General features: G+C 49.5%; 1 protein-coding gene across 1 annotated transcript in view; it reads right to left on the bottom strand.

The window, feature by feature from the left end:
* The window catches only part of LOC140107093 (ephrin-A3-like), a 59,606-nt gene extending 43,318 nt beyond the window's left edge, over positions 1–16,288 (bottom strand). Inside the window, exon 1 of the mRNA XM_072131645.1 lies at positions 16,099–16,288. Within this exon, the coding sequence (XP_071987746.1) occupies positions 16,099–16,205 (107 nt within the window). The 5' untranslated portion in view covers positions 16,206–16,288. The remainder of the gene's footprint in view (positions 1–16,098) is intronic.
* Between the last annotated feature and the right edge of the window lie 1,534 nt (positions 16,289–17,822).

Genomic DNA, 17,822 nt, shown 5'->3' with positions numbered 1-17,822 from the left:
TCCCCCCCAATACTATTCACCTCAGATACTCTACATACATATACCCCCCAATACTATTCACCTCAGATACGCTATATACATCTATCCCCCAATATTATTCACCTCAGATACTGTACATACATCTACTCCCTCCCCCCAATACCATTCACCTCAGATACTCTACATACATATACCCCCCAATATTATTCACCTCAGATACCCTACATACATCTACTCCCTCCCCCCAATACCATTCACCTCAGATACTCTACATACATATACCCCCCAATACTATTCACCTCAGATACGCTATATACATCTATCCCCCAATATTATTCACCTCAGATACCCTACATACATCCCCCCCCCCCCATACTATTCACCTCAGATACTCTACATACACCTACCCCCTCCCCCCCAATATTATTCACCTCAGATACTCTACATACATCCACCCCCCCCAATACTATTCACCTCAGAGATACTCTACATACATCTACTCCCTCCCCCCAATACCATTCACCTTAGATACGCTATATACATATACCCCCCAATACTATTCACCTCAGATACTGTACATACATCTACCCCCCTCCCCCCAATACCATTCACCTCAGATACTGTACATACATCTACCCCCCCAATACTATTCACCTCAGATACTGTACATACATCTACCCCCCAATACTATTCACCTCAGATACTGTACATACATCTACCCCCCAATACTGTTCACCTCAGATACTGTACATACATCTACCCCCCCAATACTATTCACCTCAGATACCCTACATACATCTCCCCCCTCCCCCCCAATACTCTACATACATCTACCATCCACCATCTTAGTCAGCTACTATATAGAGCTACACCCCCTATACCAGTCACCTCAGATATACAGCGCACCCTATGTATTATATATGGAGCAGCTTAGATACACCTCTTTGTACTGTGACATGTCATCTTCCAGACATTATCACCTGCTCTTCATACACCGTGGTGAATGAGACGCTATCACTGCCCGCATTACGAGCCGCACCCTATATACAGCTCTGCCTGTAGCACTACATCTATATTGGGAGGATCGGGGACTATCCTGAAAGACGTCTCCTTTAAGAAGCGGAGAAGACACTTCACATCATGCGGATGGCTGCTTATGTAGGGCAGTCTCTGCCATGTAACACCTCAGTGACAAAGACAGCGGAGAAGTCTCTCCAGCCCAGGGCTGAGCGAGGCCGGAGTCTACAGACCACTCAACCAACAACCACGGCCCATCCACGTGACATCAGCAGCAAAATGGAGGTCAAGGGATCAGTCATTCATGGTGGAGAAGGCTGGAAAGGGGGGAAACCTACAAGACTCAGAGTAGGTAAGTATTCCTTTCCAACATCAATATGGCATGAGAAGAAGGACTCCCCCGATCACCATCAGGCCTCCCGGCAGGGCTGTGGAGTTAGAGAACATTTTGGCGAAGTAAAATTTGTGTTAAAATGGACCGACTGACTCCACAAATTATAACATTGATGGGTCAGTCCTATTCCGGATACAAGGATTTAGGGACAGGGATGAGCAACATTTATTGGTCCAAGGTCCACATCATCACACTGCTCAAGGGGCTGCACCAGTACTCGGCACCCTAGATCCACCAACACCACAGAACAGCCCAAAACGACCCCTCAAAAATTATATGCATCACAGTACAGCAATAAATACCACCCTAGCAACCGAATACTGCATCCAGAGCAGAGCGTGCCAATGGCGGAGCCCCCAGAGCAGACCGTGCCTACGGCGGAGCCCCCAGAGCAGACCGTGCCAACGGCGGAGCCCCCAGAGCAGACCGTGCCAACGGCGGAGCCCCCCCAGAGCAGACCGTGCCAACGGCGGAGCCCCCCCAGAGCAGACCGTGCCAATAGTGGAGCCCCCCAGAGCAGACCGTGCCAATAGTGGAGCCCCCCAGAGCAGACCGTGCCAATAGCGGAGCCCCCCCAGAGCAGACCTACAAACCTACCTACAAACCAACCCCCCCCCCCCTTCACTAGAACTGATATAAATATAAACAGTAAAAATCACTAATCTGTCAGGCATCGCCACGTCCAAGTTTAGTGTATGAAACTATAATAACGCTTATCGCTGGCGTTTAACCCCGTAACACAAAATAGAGCCCAAAGTCTAAAACGCCACTTTTTTTGCAATCCGGCAACATATAAAAATTTTATAATAAATGGTATCATTGAAAACGTCATCTCATCACCACAACACCACACACAGCTCCGTACGCTGAAGTATGAAAAATGTATTCGCGCCCGAAGATTGGAAAAAGGATTTTTTTTTTGTAGAGGAGGTTTTAAATTTTTCCAAATGTATGAAGACATAAGTGATCACACCGACCCAACGAATAAAGAAGACGTCATTTGGGGCGCACAGTGACAGCTAAACACACTATCGTATATACCAGAGTATAAGCCGACCCAAGTATAAGCCGACGCCCCTAATTTTACCACAAAAAAAATGGTAAAACCTATATTTTTTTACTCGAGTATAAGCAGACCCAAGTATAAGCTGAGGCCCCTAATTTTACTTGAGTATAAGCCGAGTTTGGGTTTTCAGAGCATTTTTTGTGCTGAGAAACTAGGCTTATACTCGAGTATATGGTAATTAGTTACTGCACAGTGAGGCCCCTTTCACACTTGCGTTTTTCACGTGCGTGTTTCTGCGCATGCTTTCGACATACAGAACTTGCATTGCACTCATTGTAATCAATGAGTTTTTTCAGACTCGCTTTCATTTTTCACACGCATTTGTTTTAACACTCATTTACATCTCGGCGCACGTGAACAAACTGACTGAAAACTGATTGAACTCTGATGAAATATGTTACTTTTTTAACTGACCAAACCCTGATCGCCCCCTGAACAGGTCAAAAAATATATCCACTTCCAGGCGCGTCTCCATGAAAGTCCTTTTTTTTACATTTGTAAGGCTCAGTTCACACTCGTGTCCAGACTTTAACTTTCTAACTTCCGCTTTAAAAAAAAAAATGGAAATTGGGCGGATCCGTTATAAATTCCATTGAAATTAACTGAATTTTTAATGTCATCAGTTGTCATCTGTTACACATTATTCTTCCGCCTTTTTGGATGGTAGAAATGACGGAGCTTGGACCCGATTCATAAAGGACAATAAGTTATCGTTTACACGATAGATGATGGATAGAAACGAGACATCCAGAAAGAAGTGAAGGTAAAGCGTCACCCGTTATGTCCATTTATCGTTACTCGATATTTACGGAGGTAAATAAGCAGAAATCCGGACGATGGTGTGAAATCAGCCTTGGAGACTTGTAAAATACTGGTTGACTATAGGCACATCCATTACCACAACATAAAGAGGAGACAAGTTTCGAGCCTGGACCAGAATCATCATCAATGACGACCAAGTCCGGCCTCGAATCACGTCTCCATTTCATTGCCTTTATATGGGGTTAATATATGTGCCTATAGGTAACCCGCTTTTCAAACAAATAAAAAGTACTCTACTTAAAGGGCTGGTTCACATTACGCCGTGATCAGTCCGTGACGAGTCCCGCACCGCGGTCCAATCACTACGGTGGAGACTGAACTCTGTGCATAGAATTGACAGTTCTTATTTCCCCAATATGTAGCAGAGCCGTGATCATCATCATCATCATGGCCGTGATAATGTGAAACGCATAAGCCCCTGAAAGTGGCCATTATTGGACAAGTCGAGTCATCTGGACTCAGGGAACGAGTGAGAGGTGCGCCAGGACCAAACGACACCGAGGTCTATGGACCAGTCAAGGGGCCCAATGTCCATGGAGACCACCGCTCAGCAATAAGCCGTACATAATTGAGGAGCCTCTTGGACATCAGGGTGGGTGACACAAAGGTCTTGAGACATTTGGGTTGGGGGAAGTCACGCTGAGAAAATAGTCATGCAATGACCATAACAAGTCATGCCGCTCAGAACCACCACAGCCTTTCCCATAGGCCCCTAAATTACACAGCGTCCCCTCAGTCACATGACATTTCTGGGCACGAATTATCACTTAGAATAACGAACGCGTCCTCCGGATAAAGCCCCCATCCTGTACAGTAACACGCGTACCAACCTAGGACTAAGAGAGTTGTTGCTCTGACAGCTCCGGCATTTTCCTGGCCGGGTGTAATCTCCTGCACACAACGACCATTGGGGATCTGCTAACGAGATCAATGAAGGTCAAATTGGGTTTTAATTAAACAATCAATCTACATCCACTTACTCAATTAGTGGTCCCAACCATATCCAGACACCACAACGCACCAGTGCTCCGGAAAGAACTAAAGATGAGAAGGCACGGAGGTGTAAACCTGACACCTTCAGATGTTACCTGTACCCACCGTACACCTACAGCTCCACCCTGGACCACCACCATCTGCCCACATACAGAGATAAATCACTGGCAACAAGCACAAAGACCAGGGGTCACCGCCCAGGACATGACTAAAAGGGGAGAGAGCGCTAAGGGCCGAGCGTACATTGCTACATAATGGCTCTCCGGCTCAGTTCACACGTGATGTCTGTGTGCAATCATCTCACAAGAAAAATTGTTTCCATAGAAGCAAAATTATTCTGTTTTAATTCAAGCAACGAGGATCTCAAAACCTGCCTAACGATCATGGTGATGGGGCCACGACGAGATAGCGAGGGGGTGACCCACCTGATCCGGGACAGACGTGTTGTCTTTGTTTGTGTGCTCCGTGCAGGACGTGTGCCCATCATGACAGAACGTGGCTATAACTTTCACCCCTGAGGAACGCGTGGGGAGTCCTCCACGTCCTCCATAATTGCTGCTGATTTATTGTTTAGATGTCGACCTGCGCACCTCTCTCCACACAACTGACTTGTAACGTATACATTTTTTGCTACTTCAGTGCTGACACATACTTTACCGCGTTGGTTGTGCATGGTCCATTCTTGTGTAGTGTTACAGATTCACATATATCCACTACACCTACATCGTGAGAGAGGGGGCAAGTCTGATAATTGGCCTGTCCATGGTGATAAGAAGCAACCGACTGGTGAAGAGGATGGCGCTTCCTCCAACCCATCCACACGGGTCAGGAGACACGATAACTGCATAGAAAGGACATTTGGGGAGAAACAGACCTGCCATTAATACGGAGGATCTTAGGACCAAAGACTTGTAGGGAAAGGCAGAAGCGGATGGGGACAAAACCCAATTAGGACATGGAGGCAACAGAAGGATGACCCAAAGATGACGGCTATGGAGCAGGCGGCTCCCTGTCCTACAGATTACATTTCCTGGAGACGAGTGACAATGACCACAGCTGCTTCACGCCGAGACAGGATCTGCTCCGACAATTCCCAGCACAATCTCCTCTAACATATGCCTCCATTTAACCGCCTCCAAGAAGAACCGAGCACACGCCATATTAGCCTTGCCGCAGCGGGACGAAGAGGAAAGAAGAAAAATACCTGGAAGATGCCGGCATGTGCAAGGGCACCGGTCCACCCCCCACCCCACCCCCTGCACACCTCTGGTTTTATGATTCAAGCTTGGATCTTCTCTGGACCTACAGGGCAGGATAGCAGTGGCCATATAATCAGACCTGACAGTCTGGAGTGAGATACAAAATCCCGGGCCCCCAATAGTATCTTCACCGATCTAATGGCAGAGAACAAATCAGCAGCAGACAACAACAAGCGCTTTCTGCAAGTGTGGAGCAGTAATGAGGCCGGAGCCTCCGAGACCGACCTCCAAGACCTTGCAGACTGCACTCTATGTCTGCAGGAGTTTTATTCCAGGCCTCATTTACACAGATGCAGAAGCCGAGAGGCTCCCGAAGCAAACACACACCAGCCTCTTCTCCACAGCCGAGACCTCACACTACACCGAGGCCTCGTGCTACAGGGACCTAGGGGAAGATCAGGAGAGAGAAACCCACAATGCTACACCGCCAGGGGGTCCTGCAAGATAATACCCAGGCTTAGGGGCGCGGTGGGTACATGACCCATTACCCATACACCACATCCAGAGGTGCAATCACCAGACTATACCCTATACTCCTGTCACATCCAGAGCTGCAGTCACCAGACTATACCCTATACTCCTGTCACATCCAGAGCTGCAGTCACCAGACTATACCCTATACTCCTGTCACGTCCAGAGCTGCAGTCAGCAGACTATACCCTATACTCCTGTCACATCCAGAGCTGCAGTCACCAGACTATACCCTATACTCCTGTCACATCCAGAGCTGCAGTCACCAGACTATACCCTATACTCCTGTCACATCCAGAGCTGCAATCACCAGACTATACCCTATACTCCTGTCACGTCCAGAGCTGCAGTCACCAGACTATACCATATACTCCTGTCACGTCCAGAGCTGCAGTCACCAGACTATACCCTATACTCCTGTCACGTCCAGAGCTGCAGTCACCAGACTATACCCTATACTCCTGTCACATCCAGAGCTGCAGTCACCAGACTATACCCTATACTCCTGTCACATCCAGAGCTGCAGTCACCAGACTATACCTTATACTCCTGTCACGTCCAGAGCTGCAGTCACCAGACTATACCATATACTCCTGTCACATCCAGAGCTGCAGTCACCAGACTATACCCTATACTCCTGTCACGTCCAGAGCTGCAGTCACCAGACTATACCCTATACTCCTGTCACATCCAGAGCTGCAGTCACCAGACTTTATCCTATATTCCTGTCACATTCAGAGCTGCACTCACCATTCTGCTGTATTATACTGGTATTGTGTAGGGTGAGGCACTAGAATGGAGGTGCCCGGAGCTCCCAGAGAAGAGGAGCTCCTGAAAGGCGCGGGGTGGCACAATGGAGCCCATGACAGACACATTCACCCCGCTGACTGATGGTCCCGCTGCCGGCAAAGAAGGGCCCCATCTCATCCCCCATTCATGCAGCGGTGAAGAGAGTCATTAAAATGGCCCTCCTCATCCGTCATCTCCTCCACCGACTGACGACAAGATTAACGCCTTGTGATTTCATGCTGAAAGTTCACAGCGGAACAAATGGCACAAACCCCACAACCTGTAGCTCACCCGGGGGCCGACACACACACACAATGCTGCATACAAGCCAGCTAATGTGGAAATACCATGTGCCGCACCACAAGTCCCAGCACACCAAACCGGATCGTAGAGCACCGCATCTAGTGACACCACCACGCAACATGGCATCTCATGACCCTACAACAAGACTGACACATCTAGACCAGAAGACCAGGAGGCTGGAGGACCTATGGATAACACTAGATTATATGTAGACGAGGAACATAAAGGACCTATAGATAATGCTAGGATAGATAAAGACCAGGAGGCTGGAGGACCTATATATATATATATATATATATATATATATATATATATATATATATATCTTACAATTATCCATTGGTTTCCAGCCTCTGCATCATACGATCATTAAAAAACCAGGAGCATTAAGGTCCTACGGAAAATACTAGGATACAGGGAAACTAGGAAGTCCAAGGACCTATGGATAATACCTGGAGGCCTGGGGACCTATGGCTAATACTAGGATATAGGGAAACGGAGGCCAGTGGACCTATAGATATGCCAGTAATATAAAGAGGACTGAAGAGATTTCGATAATACAAGGATATAGGGAAACCAGATAATGGATGACCTGCAAATAATACTAGGATATAGGCAAACTAGGAGGACAGGGAACCTATAGATAATATTAGTATATACTGAGCCCAGTATCATAGAGGACCTATGGATAGTATCAGGATATATGGAGACAAGGAGCACCTATGAAAGATATACAGAGTGATCATACTCTACAAGAGCTTGACGAGACGGACTCTTCCAGTCCATCCTCCCTAGGGGCAGGGTCCCAGCAGAGAAGCATAGCACACAATGCAGGGGACATGAAAGGTCAGGAGCTCCACCTATGCAGCAGACTCTCAGGGTGTGAGGACACAAGCAGAGTACTCCCTTCTGTTGGCATCATTAACGTCTCACTACACTCAATGAGCTCATTGAAGGCGGACGACCGGGTGGGGTATCCCCTCTAGATTTGCAAGTATATCACTTCCAGTGTGTTTCCATGGACAGAATACAGGTTCCCGGCTCGTCACTGCAGGCACAGACCCCAACTCCACGTCTATTGAGAGGCAACATCCTGTATTAATGCACCCCATGCAGAGCCATTTATCCTGGGCCCCTCTCGGAGAGGGACTCTGAGCAAGCTGAGCACAGTTCCCACCCTCGAGATCTCTGGAGTAGCAGGAGTATGCGTGTGAACAAGGACGAGTGCGACCCCCTCACAAAGGCAGCGAGCGGGACAATGGGTCGGCTTAGCACCAGATTCATGGTGACCCAGGAGAAAGGAAGATTAGGACTATTGAGATGGAGGAGGCCAACAAGCTGAGCACGTACGACTAAGCCCAGGCAATACCGGCACAGAAGAGTAAACCTGGTGCCATGCCTCCTCCCATCACTTGGCCCTCAATGCCAAAAACATAATAATCGCATTGAACGCCGCATGCACGATCTAAGAACCATAAAACATGGTGCCTTCTGCTGTGAACACACAGCCCTGGTGGCCAGTGGTTTACTGACGGGTCACCGCTCGCCGAGAGCTCTTCGCGCAATCTACTGAGCAGTCCGAGCATTAGGACAACCTGTACAGTCACTAAATAGCAGTCGGCTACTTTGGCTAAAATTCGGCACAGAACTTTTACTCAATTTCAAAGACCACTGTAAACATATTTGGTATATTTATCATGGTGACCGATTTGGCAAGCTCTGCGCAGCGCTGCGTAATTTGTGTGCGCTATAGAAATGAATTATAATTAATTATGGTAAATCTCCTCTGATCCACCACGTCTCGTGTCTGTCGTGTAACAAGCCTCATCATCTGTCAGGACTCATACATAAAATGTAAATGTATTCAGTGAGGCAAAGTAGCACAAAAAACTATATCATTAGCGACATTGGTAACTGCCACCTAAACCACGGCCACGACCATGACATAGCAGACACTGAGCTACAACCTAAAGAATCACGGTTTGAACGCAGCCATAGGAGTAGAGCAGCGCCCACTTTATAAGACGGCTGAGTATTGCTGTCCCCTCCGCAGTGTAAGCAGTAAGCCCCACGGCACGCACACGTGTTGTTGCATGGCTGAGTATTGCTGTCCCCTCTGCAGTGTAAGCAGTAAGCCCCACGGCACGCACACGTGTTGTATGGCTGAGTATTGCTGTCCCCTCCGCAGTGTAAGCAGTAAGCCCCACGGCACGCACACGTGTTGTATGGCTGAGTATTGCTGTCCCCTCTGCAGTGTAAGCAGTAAGCCCCACGGCACGCACACGTGTTGTATGGCTGAGTGTTGCTGTCCCCTCCGCAGTGTAAGCAGTAAGCCCCACGGCACGCACACGTGTTGTATGGCTGAGTATTGCTGTCCCCTCTGCAGTGTAAGCAGTAAGCCCCACGGCACGCACACGTGTTGTATGGCTGAGTATTGCTGTCCCCTCCGCAGTGTAAGCAGTAAGCCCCACGGCACGCACACGTGTTGTATGGCTGAGTATTGCTGTCCCCTCCGCAGTGTAAGCAGTAAGCCCCACGGCACGCACACGTGTTGTATGGCTGAGTATTGCTGTCCCCTCCGCAGTGTAAGCAGTAAGCCCCACGGCACGCACACGTGTTGTATGGCTGAGTATTGCTGTCCCCTCCGCAGTGTAAGCAGTAAGCCCCACGGCACGCACACGTGTTGTATGGCTGAGTATTGCTGTCCCCTCCGCAGTGTAAGCAGTAAGCCCCACGGCACGCACACGTGTTGTATGGCTGAGTATTGCTGTCCCCTCCGCAGTGTAAGCAGTAAGCCCCACGGCACGCACACGTGTTGTATGGCTGAGTATTGCTGTCCCCTCCGCAGTGTAAGCAGTAAGCCCCACGGCACGCACACGTGTTGTATGGCTGAGTATTGCTGTCCCCTCTGCAGTGTAAGCAGTAAGCCCCACGGCACGCACACGTGTTGTATGGCTGAGTATTGCTGTCCCCTCCGCAGTGTAAGCAGTAAGCCCCACGGCACGCACACGTGTTGTATGGCTGAGTATTGCTATCCCCTCTGCAGTGTAAGCAGTAAGCCCCACGGCACGCACACGTGTTGTATGGCTGAGTATTACTGTCCCCTCTGCAGTGTAAGCAGTAAGCCCCACGGCACGCACACGTGTTGTATGGCTGAGTATTGCTATCCCCTCTGCAGTGTAAGCAGTAAGCCCCACGGCACGCACACGTGTTGTATGGCTGAGTATTGCTATCCCCTCTGCAGTGTAAGCAGTAAGCCCCACGGCACGCACACGTGTTGTATGGCTGAGTATTGCTGTCCCCTCCGCAGTGTAAGCAGTAAGCCCCACGGCACGCACACGTGTTGTATGGCTGAGTATTGCTGTCCCCTCCGCAGTGTAAGCAGTAAGCCCCACGGCACACACACGTGTTGTATGGCTGAGTATTGCTGTCCCCTCTGCAGTGTAAGCAGTAAGCCCCACGGCACGCACACGTGTTGTGTGGCTGAGTATTGCTGTCCCCTCCGCAGTGTAAGCAGTAAGCCCCACGGCACGCACACGTGTTGTATGGCTGAGTATTGCTGTCCCCTCTGCAGTGTAAGCAGTAAGCCCCACGGCACGCACACGTGTTGTATGGCTGAGTATTGCTGTCCCCTCCGCAGTGTAAGCAGTAAGCCCCACGGCACGCACACGTGTTGTATGGCTGAGTATTGCTGTCCCCTCTGCAGTGTAAGCAGTAAGCCCCACGGCACGCACACGTGTTGTATGGCTGAGTATTGCTATCCCCTCTGCAGTGTAAGCAGTAAGCCCCACGGCACGCACACGTGTTGTATGGCTGAGTATTGCTGTCCCCTCCGCAGTGTAAGCAGTAAGCCCCACGGCACGCACACGTGTTGTATGGCTGAGTATTGCCGTCCCCTCTGCAGTGTAAGCAGTAAGCCCCACGGCACGCACACGTGTTGTATGGCTGAGTATTGCTGTCCCCTCTGCAGTGCAAGCAGTAAGCCCCACGGCACGCACACGTGTTGTATGGCTGAGTATTGCCGTCCCCTCCGCAGTGTAAGCAGTAAGCCCCACGGCACGCACACGTGTTGTATGGCTGAGTATTGCCGTCCCCTCCGCAGTGTAAGCAGTAAGCCCCACGGCACGCACACGTGTTGTATGGCTGAGTATTGCTGTCCCCTCTGCAGTGTAAGCAGTAAGCCCCACGGCACGCACACGTGTTGTATGGCTGAGTATTGCTGTCCCCTCCGCAGTGTAAGCAGTAAGCCCCATGGCACGCACACGTGTTGTATGGCTGAGTATTGCTGTCCCCTCCGCAGTGTAAGCAGTAAGCCCCACGGCACGCACACGTGTTGTATGGCTGAGTATTGCTGTCCCCTCCGCAGTGTAAGCAGTAAGCCCCACGGCACGCACACGTGTTGTATGGCTGAGTATTGCTGTCCCCTCCGCAGTGTAAGCAGTAAGCCCCATGGCACGCACACGTGTTGTATGGCTGAGTATTGCTGTCCCCTCCGCAGTGTAAGCAGTAAGCCCCACGGCACGCACACGTGTTGTTGCATGGCTGAGTGCTTTCCCTTGTGGATCCAGGTGGCACTTCACTGTTTAACCGAGCCTCTTATCTGCCGCTTCACCCCGTCCCCAGTGACACAATTATATAGAAGAGCCGTAGAACTAGATCACAGGCAGCGAGATGGATAGGAAACTGGGAAATGGAGCAGATGCTGCTGGAAAAACAGAGAGGTGTGTGACATTCATGATTATCTAGAGCTCTACCCTAAACAATGTGAGCATGCCGGAGACACCTATATATACTGCACCTAGAGGTACTGCCTATATAAAGTGCACCTGAAGGCAAACGCGATGTACTGCCTTTACATACTGTACCTGGAGAAATGGAGGGGGTTGTTATTCTACCTAGTACCATATATATATAGGCAGAACAACCCCCTCCTTGTCTCTAGGTACAGTATGTATAGATAGTACTCCCCACATACGCCTCCTAGTACCATATATATATAGGCAGATGTGGGGTGAACCCCCCTATACATGCTGTACCTGAAGGCATAGTCAGCCCCTATAACATCCTCACCTGGATGTACCATAAAATCTGTGTGAGCTTACGTTATGAAGCTGTAGAGGTCCAGACAGCAGAGATCTCCCACCTGCCACGTTTTGGTATTTTTCAGAGCCCCACATTGTACCACAAATGCATCCATTTTGTGACAGCGATGGCCTAAGACTATACGGCACTGTCCACTTGTGTCGGCAGAGAAGCCCACAAGACGTTACTGTAGAGTGCGCCTTGGTATTAATACCAAACCCCATCCGGTTATAGGAGGTGTAGCTAAGTATGGCAGGACGGCACCACCACAACCTTTCCCATGGCAGAGGCTCCTTCTCCAGCGATGAGAGATGTGATGGAGCAGAGGAATGCCCTGTGCCCCCCGGGGAGGTCAGCCGGCTCATAGAGAACAATCAAACATGGACAAAGGAGAGAGGATAGAGAGGCCACAAGTCCCCGCCGAGGCGGCTCACAGACACCGCACTCTAATTACTTTCCAGCAGAAGACAGATAAGATCACCTCTCCTGAACAATTGGCCTCACTCCTCAACATGTAATTACAGCAGCCACCGATAGCATCTAGCCCCGGCCTGGGTGGGACACAGCGCTGACATTTTATTAGTAATGACCCCAGGTGAGGGCAATGTCTGCAACCAGCCTTAACCCTTCGCCAGGTGGAGCCCTTTGCATCAGCCCCACATATTACAATGGTGCGGAATAGCATTGTACTCCCGCTGGAGGCTTTCTGGTGACTCCATTTAACATTCACTTTGATAACATGGCCGGAAGCGATCATCTGACTTGCAAATCTGCTCATTAATTAGTGATGTTTCAAGCCCCTAAACGAGTGCAGCATTTTGTGAAGCAGAGCAGGCACTTCTCAGCAGAACGCCAAAATTTATCTACCTTCTACCCCATCATGATGGGTCTCCAAAGCTGCAATCCCACCTCAAAACTCCTGCGGCAGAGCAAGTCCCACCTCATAGGGAATGGTACTTCATAATGGCTATAAACCCAAGCAAATCACCTACCTGCATGAGATGGTCTGGTGATGCTGCCTTTAAGTAAGACTAATGTCCCTTTAAAGGGAATCTACCATTAAAATCAAGCAGGATAAACCAGAAGCTACAGCACAAAGGGCTCTGGTAACAGTAAGGGTGAAGACACACATGGCGTTTTTGGGCCGTTTTTACCAAGTGCGTTTTCAGATCGTTAAAAACGCATGCGTTAAAAAATGCATCCGTTTTTGTCCGTTTTTCATTGCGCAATTTCGGAAAAACGGACAAAAACGCATGCGTTTTCAAAAACGCATGCGTTTTTAAAAAACTGATGCGTTTTTTAACGCATGCGTTTTTAACGATCTGAAAACGCACTTAGTAAAAACGCCCCAAAAACGCCATGTGTGTCTTCACCCTAAGTGATGGATTTTGATGTAAGAATTAATTTAATTGTGAAGAACTTAATAGATCTACAGAATAACGGGAATGAACTAGCAACCTGGATCTCCTAGGGGTGCACGGACCTCAAATACCAGCGTGGGAAAGGGCATCTCACCTAGGACTGGTGGTCTCAAATAGGAACGTGACCCCAAAGGCTGGTCACATAATATATATTCAAATGACATGGGGCATATCAGCAGGTTACACATTGGGAGATACTAGGTGTTACTTAGATCTTTGCTCTTTCAGGACATAGAAGACTCTATATAGTCTCTATATACCAACTGATAAAAGAAGGCCGACATTCACAGCATCCCCAAATCCCCCCCCCCCCGAGACTCTCCGTCCTACTGAATATTTTCTCCTACATACAACCAGATCCTTCTCGGGTGCCATGCACAATGTGTCAGGCTCACACCAATGTAATTCAATTAAACATGCAATTGAAAACAAGCGTTACTATTCCTAGTATTCCCGGGGGTGGGGCGGTGACTACCTGGCTGTCAGCAGATGGAGTATAACAGCTGAATTAGGAGTACAACAAACGGTAAGAATTGTGCCCCCACATTATAATAGTCCGGAATCACAGGTGTACAGCGAGATTAAGTCTTAAAGGACTGTCAAATCCAAGGACTCCATCCCATATACCCTAACTACACCATGGCTGCTGCTGCCCCGCACGGCCCCTGAACATAGCCTGAATGACGGATCCATCTTGTGGGAAGTACCCAATCCGCACTTCCAGTATCACGTCTTACTACATGAACCATGCTAAAGACAGACAAAACAATACAAACTGCACCAGAGGACGGCGCCCCCTATAGACATAGCATTTTCTTTTTTTTGTTGGGGGTGGTGAGAGGGGGAATAGGGGAGAAGAGAATCAATACAAGAGCAGTGGGCTGAACATGACGAAGCAGCAATGAGACGTTTACACATCGCCCAATCATTATTTTATGTGTTTTACACTGGCAGGCAGCGCTCACGCCCCCCCCCCTTCCCTGGCTTATATCACTGTTTACCCTAATTCTACTCCCCAAACCGAGCAATTATCTCCCAGCATCCGGTGAATCCTGGCAGTGTGGGGCAGCCACCCGCCCACATCCACCAGAGACTTGGCACGGCTAGCTTTTTAGATTGAACCCGTCGTTTGGCCGTACCCATCATCCTCCAATGTGGGAGAAGGATGTACGAGTTTGTGAGGCATCACGTGTGCCGGCGGCTGCCCTCTGCGCATACATATTTCATGGTGTAAGTCTACGGTGCACCTTGTGTCCATATATTATGTATCATGGTGTGCGTGATCATCGCCTTCTCCACACCACAGATCCTGCTGCTCCCGGGAAGGAAACAGACTCTCTCCAGTGGCAGAATGATTAACTTACAGCGTCCCACATCCTACAACTTGTTCCATCACAGGCCTGCAGCTCAGCACTGTCATGGCGGCGTCACCAAGGGTTACATGTGTTCTGAATGTGCACCAGATACATCCTGTGTGGCAGTGTCGCACCACGACTACGCCATCACCAATGGAAGCGCATTTTAAATGTGTACATTCCATTTTTCGATGTCCGATCAGTCCGGCTGACCGTCCCTGCAGGACCCTAAAAGTCAATGGGTTAACGCACAAAAAACACAGTGACAAAAGAATACAGACCCCTCAACATCCTACAAGTGTCGGCTATGGGGATGTGGGGGATGACAAGGTGCAGGAGAAGCAGGGTGCAGGAGCCCTGTCCAGCACACAATGCGTTTAGGGAATAGAGCCGTATGTGTATGGGGGAAGGGGCTCGGAGAACGGCCGGCGCTCAGACATCGCAGAGCAGTTAGGAATGATGGATGCAGCACCACGACGTACATCTGCTCCGTAAGCTCCGACGCTCGCTGCCCCACATTAAAACCTGATACCTCATTAATAACCCGAGCCGCTGACCCCGTTACATCCTGATGCCCCCGGTTAGTAATAGTGGCTCCTTGCGCCCTAGAGATTGGTATCAGTCACTGCATGCAAATCTGCGAGAGGACGCAACGCAGAAGATAGAACATGTACATAGATGTAGACAACGACCCGCGATGATGACTACAGAGAGGGATTGTGTACTGCAATAGCAGAGAGCGTACCGTGTCACTACACGTCTGATGGAGCCCAATGTCAAGAGGTCTCCAGGACAGAGCGTCAGCTCACAGGACAAGACTGATTGACTGGATTAGAAGAGACAGCATGCAGCATCACCCCGGTGTCCTTGTACCCCCATATAGTGTACAGCACAGTGATAACAGCAGCCCACCCCCCCGTTTTCATACAACACACAGCAGCACCCCCACAATATAATACACAGCAGCACCCCCACAATATAATACACAGCAGCACCCCCCTAATATAATACACAGCAGCACCCCCCCCTCCTCGTATAATACACAGCAGCCCCTCTCCTCTTATAATACACAGCAGCCCCCCCTCCTCATACAATATACAGCAGCCCCCCCCCACTGAATATAATACCCAGCAGCCCCCACACTCACTGGTAGTTGGAGCTATTCCAGTGCACGGCGTGCCGGTTGGCTCCGGTTCCGGCTCCGGTCCGGGGCAGCAGGGAGAGCAGGGGCAGGAGCAAAGAGATGAGAGCCATCCTACAGCCGCACCGAGCAGCGCACTGCCACCAGCTCCGCGGGCACGAGCAGCGCGCCGCCGCCAGCGCCGCCCCCAAACACCGCGAGACACGCCCCCCAGCCCCTAGCAGCGGCGGCGCGAGAGAGGATTCCCGCTACATCACGGGCGCCTCATAGTTACCTCACATACTACACAGGTACCTCACATACTACACAGGTACCTCACATTCTACACAGGTACCTCACATACATCCCAGGTACCTCATAGTTACCTCACATACTACACAGGTACCTCACATTCTACACAGGTACCTCATAGTTACCTCACATACATCCCAGGCACCTCACATACTACACAGGTACCTCACATACTACACAGGTACCTCACATACTACACAGGTACCTCACATACTACACAGGTACCTCACACACTACACAGGTACCTCACATACTACACAGGTACCTCACACACTACACAGGTACCTCACATACTACACAGGCACCTCACATACTACACAGGTACCTCACACACTACACAGGTACCTCACATACTACACAGGCACCTCACATACTACACAGGTACCTCACACACTACACAGGTACCTCACATACTACACAGGTACCTCACACACTACACAGGTACCTCACATACTACACAGGCACCTCACATACTACACAGGTACCTCACACACTACACAGGTACCTCACATACTACACAGGTACCTCACATTCTACACAGGTACCTCACATTCTACACAGGTACCTCACATACTACACAGGCACCTCATAGTTACCTCACATACATCACAGGTACCTCACATACTACACAGGTACCTCACATACTACACAGGTACCTCATAGTTACCTCACATACATCACAGGTACCTCACATACTACACAGGTACCTCACATTCTACACAGGTACCTCACATACTACACAGGTACCTCACACACTACACAGGTACCTCACATACTACACAGGTACCTCACATACTACACAGGTACCTCACACACTACACAGGTACCTCACATACTACACAGGCACCTCATAGTTACCTCACATACATCACAGGCGCCTCATAGTTACCTCACACACTACACAGGTACCTCACATACTACACAGGCACCTCACATACTACACAGGTACCTCACACACTACACAGGTACCTCACATACTACACAGGCACCTCATAGTTACCTCACATACATCACAGGCGCCTCATAGTTACCTCACACACTACACAGGTACCTCACATACTACACAGGCACCTCACATACTACACAGGTACCTCACATACTACACAGGTACCTCACATACTACACAGGTACCTCACATACTACACAGGTACCTCACATTCTACACAGGTACCTCACATTCTACACAGGTACCTCACATACTACACAGGTACCTCACATTCTACACAGGTACCTCATATACTACACAGGCGCCTCATAGTTACCTCACACACTACACAGGTACCTCACATTCTACACAGGTACCTCACATACTACACAGGTACCTCACATACTACACAGGTACCTCACACACTACACAGGTACCTCACATTCTACACAGGTACCTCACACACTACACAGGTACCTCACATTCTACACAGGTACCACACATACATCCCAGG

Source organism: Engystomops pustulosus, unplaced genomic scaffold (assembly GCF_040894005.1).
Source record: "Engystomops pustulosus unplaced genomic scaffold, aEngPut4.maternal MAT_SCAFFOLD_112, whole genome shotgun sequence".
NCBI lineage: Eukaryota > Metazoa > Chordata > Amphibia > Anura > Leptodactylidae > Engystomops > Engystomops pustulosus.
The sequence above is the reverse complement of the archived record's forward strand: the minus strand, read 5'-3'. Positions and strand labels throughout refer to the sequence as shown.